Genomic DNA, 18971 nt, shown 5'->3' with positions numbered 1-18971 from the left:
GAACCTTAGGGAGATGGGTGGGTAGTAATAAAATAACAAACAAATAATTTTCTCATTAACTGATCAAGGTTGGTTTTCAAGGTAGAGCTTGTGATGAAGGGTGGCATATAAATCTAATAAATAATAATAATAAAGACGTTTTCAGCACAGCACCAATGGGCAGTGAATGGGGCAAGGGAGACCACCAGCCCTTCCTTTATACAATGGTATCTTGGTTTTCGAGCATCTCGGAAGCCAAAAAACTTCTGCTGCTTCCCCCCTCACAATTTTCTCCATTGACTTTGCAGACTGCCCTTTGCGCCTCAGTTGTCGAATATTTCGGAAGTCGAACGGCGTTCTGGAACGGATTACGTTTGACAGCCGAGGTACCAATGTATGAGTAAAAGGGCAATATCCATCTCTCTCTCCCCCTTTGCAAATAGGGGTGTGTCTCTCTGTGTATATTCTTTGCAGTTGTATAGAAGGGAGAGAATTCTTGGCTCTGCACTTCTCCCTTGCGGCGTTCCAGGACTGAAGGAATTTGCAGGTCAAATAAAGGCACTGATGCCTTTCCCTCCCGCTTCTTGCTGCTTGCACTGAGTTTCCCGCAGTTGCCGTGTGTGTTGCACAATCATAGAGTTGGAAGCGAGATCCTGAGGATCGTCTCTTCCAACTCCCTGCGGCAAGCTTAATGTTATCAGCACCTCTAAGCAACCGAACTACCCTGATAGTGTGTGGGTTAAAGCTGGGGTGGAAGAATGTGCCCTCATTCACTCTGCAAAACAGGTACTGGAATTGGTTGAGGAGGCGAAATGAAAATCCCTTTTGTAAACAGCCGCTCTTACGTAAAATGTTGCTTTGGCAGTGCTAAGCAGAACAACTGGGAGTTTGAAGTGTGGTGAAGGGTACTTGAAGGGGTGGCAATTAAGGATCATATCCCGCCTGGAGGCAGACTGTTACACAATGCCGGCTTAGCAGTAGACAAATGGAAAACACTGGCCTCCTGACATTTGTGTTTCCACATCACTGTCCTCTGAGTAGCTCACAGCAGTGGATGGCGTGGGACTGTATGTGTGTGTGTGTTTAAAATCTCATTCCAGCCTTGTTAAAGGCATTTGTGTGGACAGGCGGAGTCCCCAGATCCCAAGCGGTCCCCCCCCCCCGTCATGTGGAATAACGACTCAAGACAACGTGCTATGGGATTAAATAGGCCACAACTTTATTAAATTTCAAATGTGGGTAGACCTTGGCTCAGGCATTGGGCGTTCTCCCTCCCCAGTCCCCAGCCGGGGACCTAGGGAGCATCAGGGTTATCCAGTGTGTGTGTGGGGGGGCGGCTCTGGAGAACATATGTTCAAGCAGAGATAGCCGCCCCCGTTATGCTGCCGCCGCAGGGGAGAGCAATGACGACCTTTCGGCGTACGGTCAAAGCCTCCCTTCAGAAACCCCTTTAACGGGGAACCCTGGTATTGCCGCCGCAAAGAGGAAGATGGACTAAAGGATTCCGCCCAAGGCCTGATACCGCTAAAGTTGTGACGTTTTGCTATGGGAAAGGCGAAACCTGCCAATGCAGGGAAATTCCTTTCCGGCCCTTTAACAGCGACCTTAACGTAGCAGCGCCCGCATACCTGTGAAGAAAAGTTAACCTGCAAAATAAGACATTAACTGAGGGTGGGTAGGGTGGGAGAAGCTCTGGAGCCAAGTGAGGATTCCCAGGTAAAATCCTCCCTCTATTGTGTGGGCAGGTAATCCCTCCCCTACCTGGCCTGGTCTCCTTGGCAACGCTTCCCCCAGGTGGGATTGGACAACTGACTGAGGTAGGCGGAGACCTCCAGGTATCCCACCTGAGGGAAGGCAAAGCCAAGCCTATGCTGATGGAGCCGCTCCAGATCTAGGGGCTGCATGCGTCCACGCAAAGGGCGCCCCCTGTTTTAAGCGGGGAGCAGTCATTGCCAAGCAGACAGGCATCATCTCAGTTAATGCATTTTCACATTTGGGGGGGCCAAAGGAATGAAGAACTGAAGGCGCAGGGCCCCAGAATTTTTAATTTTTATACAAATATCGAAGCGCATGGTCACCCATGTAATAATAATAATAATAATAATAATAATAATAATAACAACAACAACAACAACAACAACAACAACAACAACAACAATAATAATTTATTATTTATACCCCGCCCATTTGGCTGAGTTTCCCAGCCACTCTGGGCGGCTCCCAATCAAGTGTTTAAAAACAGTACAGCGTTACATATTTAAAACTTCCCTGAACAGGGCTGCCTTAAGATGTCTTCTGAATGTCAGGAAATTGTTTATCTCTTTGACATCTGATGGGAGGGCGTTCCACAGGGCAGGCGCCACCACCGAGAAGGCCCTCTGTCTGGTTCCCTGTAGCCTCACTTCTCGCAATGAGGGAACTGCCAGAAGGCCCTCGGTGCTGGATCTCAGTGTCCGGGCTGGACGATGGAGGTATATATGTATATATGCAAGTGTCTGCCTCGTTTAAGGGGTCATCTGCACTTCCTTTTGTGCAGCGTTTCTAGACACAAGTCTGGGTTTTAAAGCTGTGCTTGAGTGTGAGGTTTTTTTTGGGGGGGGTGGGGGGGTTGGTCCAGGCACTTTCCCAGGGAAACCCTGGTTTTTTACCGCTGAGTGGGAGCAAACAGCTATCGGATGTTTTGTTTTTGTTTTTTGCTGTTTGCTCTGATTCAGCAGTAAAATGGATGTTTTCCCAGGAAAGTGCTTGGACCACTTTTGGACCGCTTTTGTCTGCCAGAACAAAACAAAACAAAACAAAACCCGCTCAGATCTGGACCTGGGAAAGTAAGACCTATGTCTAGAAAGCACAGAGCAAAAGAAAGTGTGGATATATACTTTGTAAAGGGAATATTTGTGTGAGTTAATACTTTATTATGCCTTTGGAGTGGTGCTGTATCTTTGTACTTATTATTATTATTATTAAATTTCTTAAGTGATTTTTTTTTGCTATGGCAACTCAAAATGACTTACAAAACATCCATCCACCCATCAAAACCAAGGGGGTGGAATACATTAAAACACCCCACTGTCTCTAAAAGGAGTAGATGTGCGGCTGGTCTGACCCAGGTCCAAGGCTCTTTTTGCCTTCATTTCAATGACACTGTCTTACTTATTTGATTCATTTACTTCCACTTAATACCACTTTATACCAATAACAAACTTAGTTGGTCTCTAAGGTGCTACTGGAAGGATTTTTTTTATTTTGTTTCGACTACGGCAGACCAACATGGCTACCTACCTATAATTAATACCATAGTTTAAGTGATGTTCAGAAGGATACCAAAAGGATGCACCTTAAAATCTGATAAAATTAATTGTAAACCCCCCAAATCACTCAAAATGCCCACCGAAACAAGTCATATCTTTAAAAAGTCTTTCAGTTAAACATAAAGAGGGAAGCAAAGGGTGCTCAGCTGCAGAGACAGGCTTTCCTAGCAGCCAATGAGAAGGAGCAGCTCAGAGGAAGATGGACACTGGAAGAGTGGAAGTGGAAAGAGCAGCAACAGAGACCTGCTCCGGAGGAGGAGTGAGGCCAAGGTTGTTGTGAACAACTGGGTACGACCAAGGACATGGAAGGTATTACAGAGAGAAGAAGCTGTAGGAGAAGAGCAAATGTATTTCATTCTCACTGAACTTCTAGCTAATGCACATGTTGCTTCAAACCACATGAGGGCACTGGTAGTGCAACAATCTATCCAGCTGTTTGTCTAAGTCAGGCACCCCCAAACTTGGCCCTCCAGCTGTTTTGGGACTACAACTCCCATCATCCCTAGCTAAAAGGACCAGTGGTCAGGGATGATGGGAATTGTAGTCCCAAAACATCTGGAGGGCCAAGTTGGGGGATGCCTGGTCTAAGTTAACTCTGCCCCTAAAAACTAAGCCATTTTGTTTTGCTATTCTCTAGACAATATATCTGATGCTTTCTTTCTCTCGCCCCCACTCATCCTGTAAGTAATTCCTGCATGAATAAAGCCTCTGAGTTACAAAAACTATAAGCGATTCCTTCAATCTAATTCACCCAAACTGCAAGGTCTGCTGACAGAAGTTGTTTCCCATCACAGTTTCCCTTGCCTTTGTCACAAGGAACAGATTGGGTGTGCTGGCTGAAAAGATGCCAAAGTTCAGTGTGGTTGAACTCGGTTTTAGTTCAGTTTGCCAGGGTAGAAGGTGGAGAGCCTCGCCAACCAGGAGGCCTTGCAACAGACAATGGATCTTGAAACTGGAAGAACAAGTTGTTGCAGGAGCATCTCAAGGTGGAACTTGCCCTTTTTGCAACACTGAGGTCAGCCCTATGGCACACTCGGAATTGAGCTTGATCAACTCTAGACTCACAGTAAAGCAATTGTTTAAAGGTTTATGTATGAACTTGCTGTTATCTGTTGCTTTTACATAGCCACTTCCGGCTTGCCCAGGAGGTGGGGTTGCGGGCTTCACGCCCACCCCACGTGAGCGGGGGCTGGTTGCAGCCCCCGCGAGAGCAGGGGAATCCCGGCCGGACCTGCCCCCCCCCAGCCAGCCAACCAGCTGGCTGGGGGGGCGAGGCCTGTCCTATTTAGGGCCGGTGCTGAGGGGGCTCGCCCTCTTTTCGCCGGCTAGCCCTCACGCAGCAGGGGGCATTTCCACCAGGGGGCTTGAAAAGCTCACAGACCTGCCAAAAAGAACAGCCACAAACTGGTATGAATTTGGCCCTTGACTGTGATGTTCTCTTCTGTTAAGCTCTCACCTCTTAGAACCCTTCTTGATAAATACCCTAAAATAGAGGCAGCAAAGTACCCTGGGAAAGAGTTTCTCTTATGGCTTCAAGATCCTCGTTTCATTACCCCCTAACTCAGGGAGCCCCCCCCCCCAAACCAAAGAATCAGTTTGGGAATTGCCAGCTATTGCAAAAAGAAATTAAAGAAATTTCTGGCCGGGAGGGTGGCCAGTCCCTTCAGGGAGCCACCTATAGCGGGGTTTACTCATTTCACCTTTAGGCATTGTCCCCCCATAGACTCCAGGAGAGTATCCTATGATCCACAACCTACCCTGCCCTAGAGGTGGCTCAGTCAATGATGCAATACCACAGAAGCCTTGTTCTGTGAAGTATGCCTCTTTGATCAGGCTATAAAGCGTATGCGCAGGTTCAGCAGGGGCGCGCTCTTGGCTAAGTGCGACATTGAGTCGACTTTCCGTCTCCTGCCAATTCACCCTGAGGAATTTCTATGGCTAGGTTTTAGATTTGAGGGGGCTTATTCCATAGGCAAATCTATGCCGATAGGGTACTCAGTAGCTTGTGCAGCCTTTGAGTCATTTAGTGCAATTTTGGACTGGGCTCTTCGCTTTAGAACTGGTTCTGAAGGGGTGACCCATTACCTCGATAACTCTTCCCCGCCCCCATCATTAGTAATAGCCCTGATTGCGCTTCTCCTTTAGAGGCTTTCACCTCCCTGGCTGAGGAGCTTGGGGTACCTTTGGTGGCAGACAAAACATAGGGTCCAGTTTTGACCATAACCTATTTTGGGTATTGAATTGGACACAATTGCACAGACATCCCGTCTACCAAGGGAGAGGCTAGCCTTATTTCTGCAACTTTTTCCCCTCAAGAAGATCACCCTTGGCCAGAGTCAATTCACGCTTCGGTCACCTCAACTTTGCACGCTGGGTAGTGTCCCCTTTCGTGGGCGATTGGCTAAGCTGTCAGTGGGACTGCGTGCTCCGCAACACTGGGCGTGCCTCTCTAAAGTGGTCAAGTCAGACTTGAAGGTTGGGTTGAAGTTCCTGGAAAAGTACAATGGCATTTGCGTGCTGACGAGTCCAGGAATCTCCAGGTATACGTCGGACCGACAATCAAACGGTTGTCAGTGTCCTGTCAAAGCAATTATCGCACTCTCCTATATCTGCCCCGGACCTTTGCCCTTTTGTGCTTAGAATTGAACATCTATTTCTCTACCAAATTTACCCCTAGGGTTGACAATGAGATCACAGATGCTAAGGCGCAGCAAATTGCCACAGCCATTCCGGGAGCACCTTTGGAGCCTTGGGAATGTGATGTCCTGAAGGGAGTATTAGCTTCAGTAGCCCCGTCCACACTTAGATCTTATAAAAAGGCTTGGTTGGACTTTACTAAGTTCCAAGGCAAATTTATAAATAAATAAATAAATAAATAAATAAATAATCATAAATAAATGAATAATATATAATAAATGAATGAATGCTAGGCTTGACACACCTCAAGGCAAATTAGAAAATCCTAGGCTTGACACACCTACCAAGCCTGAAGCTCTGCAATACTTGGTACATTGGAGGGGGCTGGGTCGTGCAGCAAGGACTCTTAAACATCCAGTAGGCCGCAATCTCCCTTTTTCTGTAAGGTTGTTTAATCCATAGACCCTGGTGTGGACTTCTTAGTGTGAAGGGCACCGCAGGGCTGCTGTTCAGGGAAGTTTTTTAATGTGTGATATTTTAGTGTATTTTTTGTTTCTATGGAAGCCGCCCAGAGTGGCTGGGGAAACACAGCTGGATGGGCGGGGTACGAATAATAAATTATTATTGTTGTTGTTGTTGTTGTTGTTGTTGTTGTTGTTGTTGTTGTTGTTGTAGGGCTGGCGCAGGCTGCAGCCTCCTAAAGGTGATGGTAGAAGACCCTTATGACATTTTATGCCAATTCCAAAATAAATAATTAAATAAAATTAAAATAATAATAATAAAATAAAATAAGAAGTATCTGTTGGTCCGAGGACAAGGCCCGGTTATTTTCAGCTGCACACTCCATTGCCTTTGGCGCTATGCGCATGGGCGAAGTGGTTTGTAAGGGCCAACCAGAATCCGCTGCCCGGGGTTAGTTTGAGAGACCTGACCTTGTTCAGATCCAGTTTAGCCCTGCATGTCCAATGTTCCAGAACCGATCAGCAGTAAAGGACACTAAACATTTCATGTACGTGAGACCAACCGTCTCAGGTCCATCCCTTATACACTTGGATGGCTCCTGCCTTGCACAGCGTCAGTCCACGCGCATTATGCGAAGGGAGATTGCTGCCTGCAGTTTATCCTCAGCTGAATTCACAGCTAACTCCTTTAGGATTGGGGCCGCCACCACAGCACTGCATTTGGGACTCTCAGCTGAAAGGATGAAGGACTTGGGAGCAGTGAAAGTCTGATGCATTTAAGGGATATATTCGTAAGACCTTGTGATTGTTCACAGTATACTTGACCTGGCTTCGTTACCTTCTTTTGCTTTCAGGTGATGTTGTGGTGGACATTTGGATTATAGGCCCTGCACTGTCCACTGGGATAGAAACCATGCCAGTAACGGGGACCCTAGGGTGCAGGAGCTATGAGGGCGTGCATCTGGATAATCGGGCACAGCATTGTGCATTGGGCCAGGGTCCGCACCATCAATCCCGGTCTCGGGCCGCACCTTAACTACATCAATATGTCTTGGATCTCTCGGAGGGGAATGCGCTGGGCCGGAATGTTGCCCACAATTAGGGCCAGAGCGGCAGCGGTGGGCCCCCCAGAGGCTTGTCCAATTTGGTGAAAAGGATTTAGCTTACAGAAAGGCAGTCGACTTGATGTGGCATCTCTTTAGTGACTTTGAGGAACTTAAGGCCTCTTATCCAAACATCACCATTCTTTGGGCCTTGTTGATGGAAAGCCAGGTTTGGAGAGAGAGCAGGTGCCCGATAGCCACAAATAGGGCTAGGAAAGCCTTGGATCGGGCGGTGGTGCGTAGAGTGGCAGCCCTGGGTGGGTGGGTCATTGACCACCCGGGCAACGGTGAGGCCCTCTACCAGCTTGATGGCATGCATCTTGCGGATGCGGGAAATGATATTTGGCTTGATGGCGTGCATCTTTCAGATGCGGGAAATGACATGTGGCTGACTGATATAGCAAAGGGGGTAAGGGGTGGTTTCAGGCATGAGAGTATTGGCGGCGAGCAATTGCTCGTGTGGCGGTAGGCATTGGTAAGAAGGGGTTAAGAGGATGTGGGGGGGGGAGGAACGCCGTCACCTCCCCCCAGTGAGCGAAGGGTGGTCCGTTAAAGGACTCCGGGGGGCGTGGCCCTGTCCGAAGCCTATGGAGGTGAGGGCCAAAGGCACGCCCCAGAGCGGTGACCCGGGGGAACTCCTAGTCGACGTGCCTCGGCGGGAGACTCCCCCGATTAGTGTTAACCCTTTCCCGTGTCTCCAGCAAATGGGCTGGAGCCGGATAGTCGTTAGGACCAATGCCTAAGCCAATGCCTCTCATTCCTGAATTCAATAAAGTTGTGGCCTAATTCGACCAATTAACCTTATATTATGGTGTCTCGTGTCTTTATTTATCCTGGTGGGGGGCGGGAACTCGCCACACAATATGCTCTTGTGAAAGCTGGTGACCAGGGACTAGAGACTAAAGTCTTTCCCCTTTTTCTCCAGCTGCTCTCGCCTTGTAGCAGTTTTCTTGAAGGCGTACGCATGCAGCCTTTGCCTTGCTCAAACAAGCTCTTGCCTCCAGCAAGGCCCTAAGAATCAGGTGTTGCTTCAGTTTTTTTAACTCAGTCTTTTGGGTTGCTCAATTTCCCATTGTTTGCATGTCGTAGCTGCAGTTGCTTTGTTAGTGGAGAAAGTGGCTGACATCATTATTAACAATACTTAATCCTTGAAGCTCTGCATGCTGTTTAGATTCCTCCGTGCTTGCAATCGCAACATTTTCCCTGTGCAACACATATCAATTTAGGAGTGTGAGTTTCTTGGCAACTCTGCTCATGCCTACATCCAAATGGATCCAAGTTGCTTCTCAGCCTTTTCACAACACTGATTTATTCTTTTTTACAGATGGCTCTGCCCTTGGTAATGGCACAGGCCAACTCCGAATAGGACATGCTTTGTGTTCTCCTACGCTGTCCCTGACTGAACTTCTTGCTCCCATGCTGTCAAGTGATCTATTGTTGTTGACATGGAAAAAATAGATGCTTTTCACCTCTTCTGACGCCTATTGCAGACGACCTGGTCATTGTTGCTTTGCTAGAAACTATAGCCTGCTCTCCTTTATCTCTATCATTCACCAAATTTCCTGCGGTGATGCAGAAGCAGAGTGCCAGCAGAGTGCACCAGGCCCCAATACTTCAAAACCCTTCCCTGCTCCAGGCCGCAGTAGGGAGTCAGCATTTCAGAGGGGGAATAGCGGGTGGGAAATTGCAGCAGCTGTTCCGCCCTCTCATGTTCTTTCCCTGTTCTCTCTCTTTCTGCTTTGTGTAACAGACGATATCAGTGGGGGTGGGGGGGAAGAGAGGTCAGCGTGATCCCACCCTGAAGCATTGCTGGCCAATAAATAGCCGGCTGGCCTGGGTTTCTGGACAGGCTGTGCAGTGAGAGGCCAGCAGCAGACCCAGGAGAGCATTAGGCACAATGCGGACACAATTCTTCAGCGTCCTTGCCCTGACCCTGGGCTGCCTGTCCCAGGTACAGGCTGAAGTGGCTGTGCAGCCTGACTTCCAGCAGGATCAGGTAACCGTGCCTCCCCCCCCCCCCGCGCCTCCAGCTCAGGGGCCAAAGAGCTGAGTTCAGTTGTCTGCATGGAGCTTGGCTTAAACCTAGCAAGCCCCGTCCCTGGATCGTCTGCCCGGGACCCTTGCAGAATCTGAAATGAAATGACTTATTTCATTTCATTTATTGCATTTCCATCCAGCTTCCCCTCCAGGAGGTCAAGGTGGCGTGCATGACCCACACACCTCCTCATTTAATCCAAACAACAACCCTGTGAGGGAGGTTAGTCTGAGAGAGGCAGTGGCTGGTGCAAGGCCACACACTCAGGGAGCTTCACGACTGAGGGTGGGAACTGAATCCTGGTCTCCCAGGTCCTAGTCTGGTGCTCTAGCCATTATGTCACAGTGGCTGTCTTTCAGTTGACCCTGAACAGCTCAGATCTTGGAAAGGGACCTCCTTGGGAGAGAGACTTGGCTCAGAAGTTTGCCTGTCATTCAGTGTCTCCGCTGGCATGTTCCAGGCATTGAAAAACGTATGCTTCAACTCCAAGCCAAGTCATGTGGAGGACAAGAAGAGAGGATGACCGACGTGAGAATGTTCTCATTGTCTGGCTATTGCCTGTGCAAAAGGAATGAGAAGGAAACTCACTCGCTACCTCGTTACACAATGCCTGTGCCAACGATCTGTATGTACAGGAATTTTGGAAGCTGCCTTAGACCAAGTCAGACCCTTGATCTAGCAAACCCAGTATTGTCAACACTGGCTGGCAGCAGCCAGGATTTCAAGTGGGGACCTCTCCCAGCCCCACCTGGAGATGCTGCCAGTGAAACAGCTGCTCTACCCAGGGAGCTAGAGCTTTTCATATCTCAGAAGCTGGGAATAAATAGGGAAGGTGTTTTGAAATTCTGGAAATAATCTGTTTGTTTGTGTCCCCCTCCCCCCCTGAAATGTGTTCAGCAAGGGGCACAACAAAGAGAGGAAGAGGGCTAATTCTGACTTAGCCTTGTTAATTGTGTGGCTTATGTGCTCCAAGAGAGAGTTTTCCACCAAAGTTTCTTAATTTACGGTGGTTGGAGGGGAAATCTGAAGAGGCTTCTTCTTTAGGCAAAGCTACTCCAAAGAGAGGTGTCCGTATGCCTCTCCTCTCCCTGCGTCTTTAATGCCCAGGCCAAAGAAGACCCCTATGTTACTCTGAAGCTTGCATGGTTTTTAGCACAAGTGTGAGGGAGGAAGAGCCAAGGGCAGCGCAGTGGGCTGGCAAGCAATAAGGAAAGGTTTATAAATCAGGGAACTGGGGGTCTCCCATCAGCCCACGAGGCATTGCGTCCCCCCCACCCATTTGGCCAGGCAGCAGATTCCAGAGCAAAACGTTTGTGCTAAAGCAGTCCCTGTGTTTGTAGTTCACAGGGAAATGGTACAGCATCGCCCTGGGCTCCAACGCCCGCTGGTTCAAGGACAAGAAGCAGGTGATGAAGATGTGTACCACGGTGGTCGTGACCACGGAGGACGGGGACCTGGATGTCACCTCCACTTACCCCAAGTAAGGAGGCACAGTTGGGCTGCCAAGCCTTGGCCTGGCGTGCCCCCCCCCCCACCCGACAGATGGAATTAATATTGTGGGATGTTGCACAGGCCTCTGGTCACAATGGCATCAAAAATCAGGGATGAGCAAGATTAATGGAGGGGTGGGTCTTTTGTCAGCACAGAAGGCTAGGAGCAGAACCTCCATGTTCAGAAGAAGAAGGGTTTGGATTTGATATCCCGCTTTATCACTACCCAAAGGAGTCTCAAAGTGGCTAACAATCTCCTTTCCCTTCCTCCCCCACAACAAACACTCTGTGAGGTGAGTGGGGCTGAGAGACTTCAGAGAAGTGTGACTAGCCCAAGGTCACCCAGCAGCTGCATGTGGAGGAGCAGGGTAGCGAACCCGGTTCACCAGATTACAAGTCCACCGCTCTTAACCACTACACCACACTGGAGCACGGGAACACTGATGCCCAGATATGATGGGAGACTGCGGCTGCCTTGCTTGGAAGCGCTCCATGCTGAACTGATCCTGGAGTCAGGATGCTGGGCAAGATGAGAAGAGCCAGGCTGGATCAGGCAAAAGATCCACCCAGCCCAGTTTCCTGCTTCCAAATATGAACAGACAGATGACCTGGGGAAGTCCCCAAGCAGGGCATGAGGCAATGACCCTTGCCTGTTGCATTCTCCCAGCAACTGACCTCTAAGGGTACATTGCTTTTTGACATAGAGGTTCCATAGTGCTTTCAACACTGATCACTGTTGGCAGCAATGGACCCTTCTTCTTGCATCCATAGAACCCTTTAAAAAGAAAAACCATCCAACCCCATGGCCACAAACCTTGTGACTGGGAGTTCCACAGGTTAATGATGCACCGCTTGAAGCTGCTATTATTGTTTTAGACAGCCCATAGAAATTCTGCAATAGACAGATGTTGTGCAGATGTGGACAGAAGCAAGCTGGCATCTCCCAGGGGGCTGATTTGCAGTTGATCCGTGGAGAGTTTTCACTCCCAATATTTCAACAATAGCAGGAAAATAAAATAAATCCTCTGCCACGGCTGGCCTTGCACTGGCCTCTCATCTCTCAGCCTCTGTGTTCCCCACCTGTAAAATGAGGATATTCATGGGTTGCCTTTCACCAGGGCTGTATGCAGCTCTGTGGGTCTGTGTTCGAATCCTTCATCTATAGGAACCCAGCTGTAAATTTACAGTAAAGGTACCCCTGACAGTTAGGTCCAGTTATGGACAACTCTGGGGTTGCGGTGCTCATCTCGCTTTACTGGCCGAGGGAGCTGGCGTACTGGCTGAGGGAGCTGGTCATGTGGCCAGCATGACTAAGCTGCTTCTGGCGAACCAGAGCAGTGCATGGAAATGTTTTTTACCTCCCTGCCGGAGCGGTACCTATTTACCTACTTGCACTTTGACGTGCTTTCGAATTGCTAGGTTGGCAGGAGCAACAGGAGCTCACCCTGTCGTGGGGATTCGAACCACCGTCCTTCTGATCGGCAAGCCCTAGGCTCTGTGGTTTAACCCACAGTGCCACCTGCATCCCTAGATTTACAGTATGTACTTGTTTATAAATGTGACCCAAGAGCATTGCATAAGCGAGACTCTGCCAACCTGGTGCCCTCCAGAGGATTTGAGCTGAACATTTGGAAGAATTTTCTGACAGTAAGAGCTGTTCAACAGTCGAACGGTCTCCCTTGGGAGGAGATGGACTCTCCTTCCTTGGAGGTTTTTAAGCAGAGGTTGGATGGCCATCTGTCAGGGATGCTTTAGCTGAGATTCCTCAAACTCAAAACCCTGAAGGTTGTTCCCGTAAGCCAGGAGGCTTCCTGAGTTGGCTGCCTGTGCTTCTCCTTCTTTCATCACTGTCATGCTCTCTCTCTGCTCTAGGCTCAATGAGTGCGAGACGAGGAAAAGCCTTTTTGTCCGGACTGAGCAGCCTGGCCGATTCCTATACACCAGCCCACGTAAGTGAGAGCCACGTCATCTCCCGTCTGGCTGGGCAGCGGCCAGGCAACCCTCAGTCTGGGATGGGTTGGGAAAGAGATTGGCGCCTTTCTGACTTAATCCCTCCTGGTTGTTTCCAAGCAGGGCAAGGAAGAGCCATCCCTTGCCAGACGGAGAGGGAAACTGGTTCTAGCAGCTGGGGGTTGGGTGGGTGCCAAACCAAACCAACCTGCCAGTGGCTAGCACCATTTATATCATAGAATTGGAGTTTGAAGGGACCCCGAGATTCATCTTGTCAAACCCCCTGTAATCCAGGAATCATTTGCGTGGTGTGCAAAGCCAGTGTCTGGCAGTGATGGGGTGTGGGTGTGTGGCTGTGTCTCCTTGCTGGCTCCATTTCCATTCTTCTCTTGCCTCCTTCGATGCCAGGCTCTGGAAACCGCCATGACGTCCGTGTGGTGGAGACCAACTACGATGAGTACGCCTTGCTGTATGCCAAGGAGCAAAACATGAAGAAGTTGACAATGGTAACACTGTATGGTACGTCTGTTCCTCCCACTGCTCTGCCACCAGGGGGCAGCCTTCCTCCCTTCTGCTCCCCCACCCCCGCCCTTCTGGCTTGCGCTGTTCCCCTTGGGGACAGAGGACTGGGGAGCCTGGGTTTTATTGCAACAGATTGATTGGGTGGCAGGAGAGCTGGAGAGTTGGAAGGGACCGGGAGGATCATCTAGTGCAACCCCTGCAGGGCAAGAATCCTTTTGCCCAACATGGGACTCGAACCCACATCCTGAGATGAAGAGTCTCGTGCTCTACCAACTCTCTACCAACTGCTCTACCAACTCTCCTTGCTCAACAGCACTTTGTGTTTCTGGTGGCAGGTAGTGTTAGTATCTTCGCTCACAGTCAGAGGTACCTGGCCTCCCCCGAGGCAATTGAGCGAGATACTGAGTTTACCTTCCGGCAGGCTAGGTAAACAAACCCGGCGATTCTTCTCATTAGATGTGAGATAGAACACACCCTCTGCTTCTCTGCTTCTCTCTCCCTCCCTGCATTCTCCCAGGGAGGAGAAATGAGACAGACAGGAGTCCTTTTTACATGTTTATTCCTGTCACTCAACAGTACATAGAAATGCGACTGTTCCCTTCAGACTCCATCAGAAGAGACACAACTCCTCCCCTGTACTTCCAGCACAGGTCATATGACACTCTGAGCTAACATCTGGTGCTCAGTACAGAGAATAGGCTCCACCTTTTCTCCAGCAGTACAGCAGCAAACCACAACATCCTGTTTTGCATTCCAGCAATCTGGAGCTGGCTTTTGCATTGGTGCTTTTTCCCAACAGGTAGAAGCAAGGAGCTGAGTCCCGAACTGCGGGAGAAGTTCACCCAGCTGGCCTTGGCAGAGGGGCTTGGTAATGAGGACATTCTCTTCTTGCCCAGCACTGGTAAGTGGGAGAACTGGGAGCAGGAGCCGGACAGGCCTCAGGTTTCTTCCTCTAGGGATTGCCATGTGGGGTTTATCATGCCTCCTGCTTGCTTGGACAGAGGGCAGCAATTCAGGCCCCTTCCCCTTGATACCATAAAAACCCATCCCAGTGCCCCCATCCTATCCTAAGAAAAGGCATTATTTGGAATAGTGCTTTGTACAACACACTATTTTTCATTTTCATTTATCTATTAGATTTATATACCGACATTCAGTACAAGACCTCTGGGTGGTTCACAAGATAAAAATACAAAGTAAAAGCACAAGTAAATAATTAAAACGCTAACAACGGAACAACAACCCCCCCCCCAAAACACATTTAAACGTAAATAGAGTGTTAATCAGCCCAAGGTCTTGTTGAAAAGGAACTTTTTCACTTGGCACCTAAAGGTGTATAATGAAGGCTCCAGGTGAGCCATCCTGGGGAGAATATTCCACAAATGGGGAGCCACTTCAGAAAAGGCCCCGTTCTCATGTTGTCACCTCTCGTGGAGGAGGTACACTAAGCAAGATAGAAGGGCCATGACATTTAGAGCAGTAGCCATTGATTGTGCATTGATTCAAAATCCACTTTAAGTTTATTTAGTTTAGTTTAATTAATGCAATTGAAATTAGTTTAATTAAATTGCATTAATTAGTTTAATTAAATTGCATTAATTAATTGCATTAATTAAACTATTTAGTTTAATTAATGCAATTGAAATTATGTTTGATCCAGTGATAGTGCCTGTTTCAAAGCCTGAAGGTCATTTACACCTCCATCACCCCCTGGTGCCCCCGAGAATCTTATCACCCCACCTTAGGTAATCAGTCACCAGAAGTTTGCACTGCCCACTTGAGCAGCCACTAGGCTAGGACGTAGGTAAAGTCTAGTCCATTGCAGCACTTAGTTTTGCCTCACCAATGGCACACGGCCCCAAAGAAATTTTCTCGAGGGCAGTGTGGTTCCCCATCCTTGGTTTAAAGGGGTCCTGTCAGATGGCAATGGTGATTGCTCGTGAGTAACCAGTCAGGACTCCAACCTGTCTTTTACAGGTTTTATTTTGGTGCAAAACTATTTACAGTGCAGAAGCACAAATTCATGTCTGCCTCAATTGCTAGCAGAATCCGGGAGTGGTCGTTTCCAGGTCCTCCCCCAACATAATAGCTTAGTCACCCCCAGCCTTTTCCTTCCTTCTTTGCGTTTTACACAAAGGTGGAAGGCGCAGGGTGGAAGATGGAAGAGGCGTGCTTCCCTCCTGGCAAGCTTGGCAAGTAGTGGTGCTGAGGCTCCCAGCAGCATCCTCTGGTCCCTTCCCCTCTTCCCCACTGGAGGTGTGGCTTTCCCCACCACAGGAAGAGGAACTGCTTCACAAGATTTTCGGAGGTTCCCTGTAACCCAGCTGCCCCTCAACTTCCCTTCCCTGTTCCAATGGCAGTCCCCTGACAGGTCTAGTTCCTGCCTGGTCTGTCTGTATTTCGAATTCTGAAACCCAAAATATTCCTTCACTCTTAAGCTCTGGCTGCCAAAACATAGAATCTCAGCAGTTTGCTTTGTTTTCTTTCCCTTCCCATTGATTTAATACATTGATCACATGCCTTTTTAAGAATAAGATCTCCATGACGTGTACAAATACGGAACTCAGAAAAATCTCCCCCAAAATATGAAACACCATTTGAACACAGCTTTTTAGAAACATCAGAAATGTGCAGCAGTCTTAGAGCTGGCACAAAATCAACGAATGATGGGGCTCCATGCCAACCTATGCTGCAACAAATCAAAGTGCACAACCAATTTTTTTGGAAAGCCCCAATTTAAATTCGACTCTTGAAAATGACAAAGAGGAGATGAATCAGATAAGAACATCTGAAAATACCAGTCAGGTGGAGCTTGCCTGGTTTCACGGGAACTGAGTTCCGCAGATCCATGTGGGGACACACCACCTGCATCCTCACCAGGACTGGTTCCCAAAGCAGCTCACAGTTAAAACCCATCACCATTGTCATGCTATAGCCCATGTATATCATAAAAAGCATATTATATTCTTTCTTTTCAGCTGATGTATGTTCAGGATCCACAGCACACTGACAATTGATCTGCCTGCTGGTCCTGTTTCTAGATTTTTAGCAGGGGGTATACGAAGAAAGCGGAGGAGGAAAAACTGAGCACAGAGGAGAAACAGGCATAAACAAGTTTCCTGCTGAAATTAAAAATTAAGGATATCTGGCCTTATGTGTCATGCATCCCATATTCCCAGTGTGAGCAACAGAGGGGAGTTTGCATCTAGACATAGATTAATGGTTAATAAGCCACGTTTGGTCTCTTGCAGCCGGACACTCTGAATTGCATTGTGGGGCGGGGGGGTGTTAGTGAGTAGGGAATGCAAGAGTGCGATGGGCTTGCCTAGTGGTGCGTGTGTGGCCAAGGTTGGACTAGAAGACCTCTGGGTGCCCTTGTTCCAGAGCTGTGGCCACACAGGACTGTGCCCTGGGTAGCAAAGCAACCCTTTGCTCACCAGCATGCAGCACACACACCCCTGCCACCTTCAAATGCCTTTAGACCACTCCCTGATCCCTCTCCTTGCCTTCTCTCCGGACAGATCTTTGCATGACGGACGATGTGTAGGTGAGTTGCCTTTTACTCTGTGGCTCGTGGGAGAGGCAAGCGGTGGGCAGTGTTACATTTCTAGAAATCAAAAGGTTGGGGCACATACGTGTCTGTCCCAAGGCCTTTCCTCATAAACCCTGACAGCGCATGTGTGTCAATTGCTGGGGAAGGAGTGCGCAGGGCTCTGCAAAGCATGGTTTGTCAGATATGGTATGTGTGTTATGTGTGAGGCAGGCCACTGTCTTGAGCAACAAGTGCCGAGGGCTGCTTGTTTAAGAACATAAGAAGAGCCTGTTGGATCAGACCAATGGCCCATCTAGTCCAGCATGCTGTTCTCACAGTGGCCGGTCAGATGCATATTGTGGGAAACCTGCAAGTAGCATCTGATCACAAGAGCCCTCTCCCCTTCTGGGTTTCCAGCCACTGGTATTCAGAAGCATGGCTGCCTCTGACCGCAGAGGCGGATTATAGCCATGTCTGGTAGTCAGAGATAGTTCTCTCCTCCATGAGTTTGTCCGATCCTCTTCTAAATCTCCCAACATTGGTGGCCATCATTGCCTCCATAGTTTAACTCTGTGCTTGCTTAGATGACAAAGAAAGAGAGAAAGAGAGGGAGAGAGAGAGAGAGAGAGAGAGAAGAGGCATGGAAGAGATTTCAAAGGAGCAAGAGAGGCCTTCATTGTTTGGGAGCATCTGTGGGGCTGCAGGTTGGCTTCGGGAAGGCCCACAGAAGGTTGGCCTGATGATCAGCCATGGCAATTCTTCAGGACGCAATGACTGCCTACTGCTGATTCAGGCCAAGGGCCCAGTCTCCTGTTTTCTCATGAGCTGGGCATCGATGTGATAGTTGCGCTCAGCTGCTCATCCTCAGCAGGGGCTGCTGAGAAGGAGACTGTTTCTGTACATGGATGCTCTCTTGATAGACCTCTGAATCTGTCTTTTAAAGCTAATAGAGCCACATCTGGTGGCAGGGAGTTCTGCGGTCATGGTGTGTCAACAAATACAGTTGTGTGTAGTTTGCACCCAGCAGAGGGCTGAGCTTGCTAGGACATCACCAAGGGGAATTGAGACTTCTGAATCTGTTGGTTGGTGGTTGGGATTATATCCAGAATGCAGAAATATGTGGCACACACACACCCTTTCCTTTTCAAGCTCCAGGTTTTGCTTCGAGCAAGGAAGCCCCATTTTCTGACCCGTCTGCCAATCCTTGACTTCTCCAGCGCTGACGTAGCACCTCTTCCCTATTCAGCCATGAGCATCTTTCACCTCTAACCCACCCCTGTAAAAGCTGATCCTTGATTAAAAATAAAAAATGTCACACAAAATGGTAGTGTTGATGTTTTGGTTTTGTCATTGGGGGAATCTCCAGGAACACACTCCCTTAATCCTCTGCCCGCAGGTACATTAATTATTATTTGTTACTACTATTATAATGTCATAATATGGTAATATTTCCTCCTACAAAAAGTATCAGTTCCTGCCATCAGGAAATGCTGCATTTCTTCCCAGAGTTGCCTTTACTGATACCCCCCTCAGATTTTTAAATTTTAAATTTTTATTATTATTATTATTATTATTATTATTATTATTATTATTATTATTATTATTATTATTACTCAAAGGCGCTTGAAGTGTCTATCAAATGCATTAGGAAGGCTGTCTTAATCCTTCAAGCTGTTTATCCATGTAGCCCACTGCTGCCTACACTGGCTGGCAGCAGCATTCTAGGGTTGTCTCAAACAAAAAAGAGCTTGGCACTCCCCCAGGTCTCTGGTCCTTTTAGCAGGGTGAGTGTCAAGCTCTTCTGCATGCATAGCTAGAGTGTATGGGTGACTGTCTGGCACAGATGTTAGAATAATAGAATTGTAGAGTTTGAAGTTTGACCAAACTGCGGGAGGCAGTAGAAAACAGAAGTGCCTGGCGTGCTCTGGTCCATGGGGTCACAAAGAGTTGAACA

At 48.5% G+C, this 18971-nt stretch overlaps 1 protein-coding gene across 1 annotated transcript; it reads left to right on the top strand.

The window, feature by feature from the left end:
* Positions 1–9276: 9276 nt before the first annotated feature.
* Positions 9277–18339, top strand: LOC308585118 (lipocalin-like). The gene is made up of 6 exons (XM_081190701.1): positions 9277–9484; positions 10864–11003; positions 12886–12962; positions 13372–13482; positions 14285–14386; positions 17007–18339. Exons 1-6 carry the CDS (start codon positions 9386–9388, stop codon positions 17030–17032), a joined length of 555 nt encoding a protein of 184 aa, XP_081046827.1. The 5' UTR covers positions 9277–9385; the 3' UTR covers positions 17033–18339.
* The last annotated feature ends 632 nt before the right edge of the window (positions 18340–18971 follow it).

The sequence above is a fragment of the Podarcis bocagei genome (assembly GCF_964188305.1).
Source record: "Podarcis bocagei genome assembly, chromosome: 4".
In the NCBI taxonomy this organism is placed as follows: Eukaryota; Metazoa; Chordata; class Lepidosauria; order Squamata; family Lacertidae; genus Podarcis; species Podarcis bocagei.
This window is presented reverse-complemented; position numbering and strand designations above follow the sequence as displayed.

Coding starts and splice junctions, on each gene's coding strand:
- LOC308585118 (XM_081190701.1), top strand. CDS start 9,386: ATGCGGACACAATTCTTCAGCGTCCTTGCCCTGACCCTGGGCTGCCTG. Junction 11,004..12,885: donor GTCACCTCCACTTACCCCAA/GTAAGGAGGCAC, acceptor TCTCTGCTCTAG/GCTCAATGAGTGCGAGACGA. Junction 12,963..13,371: donor ATTCCTATACACCAGCCCAC/GTAAGTGAGAGC, acceptor CTTCGATGCCAG/GCTCTGGAAACCGCCATGAC.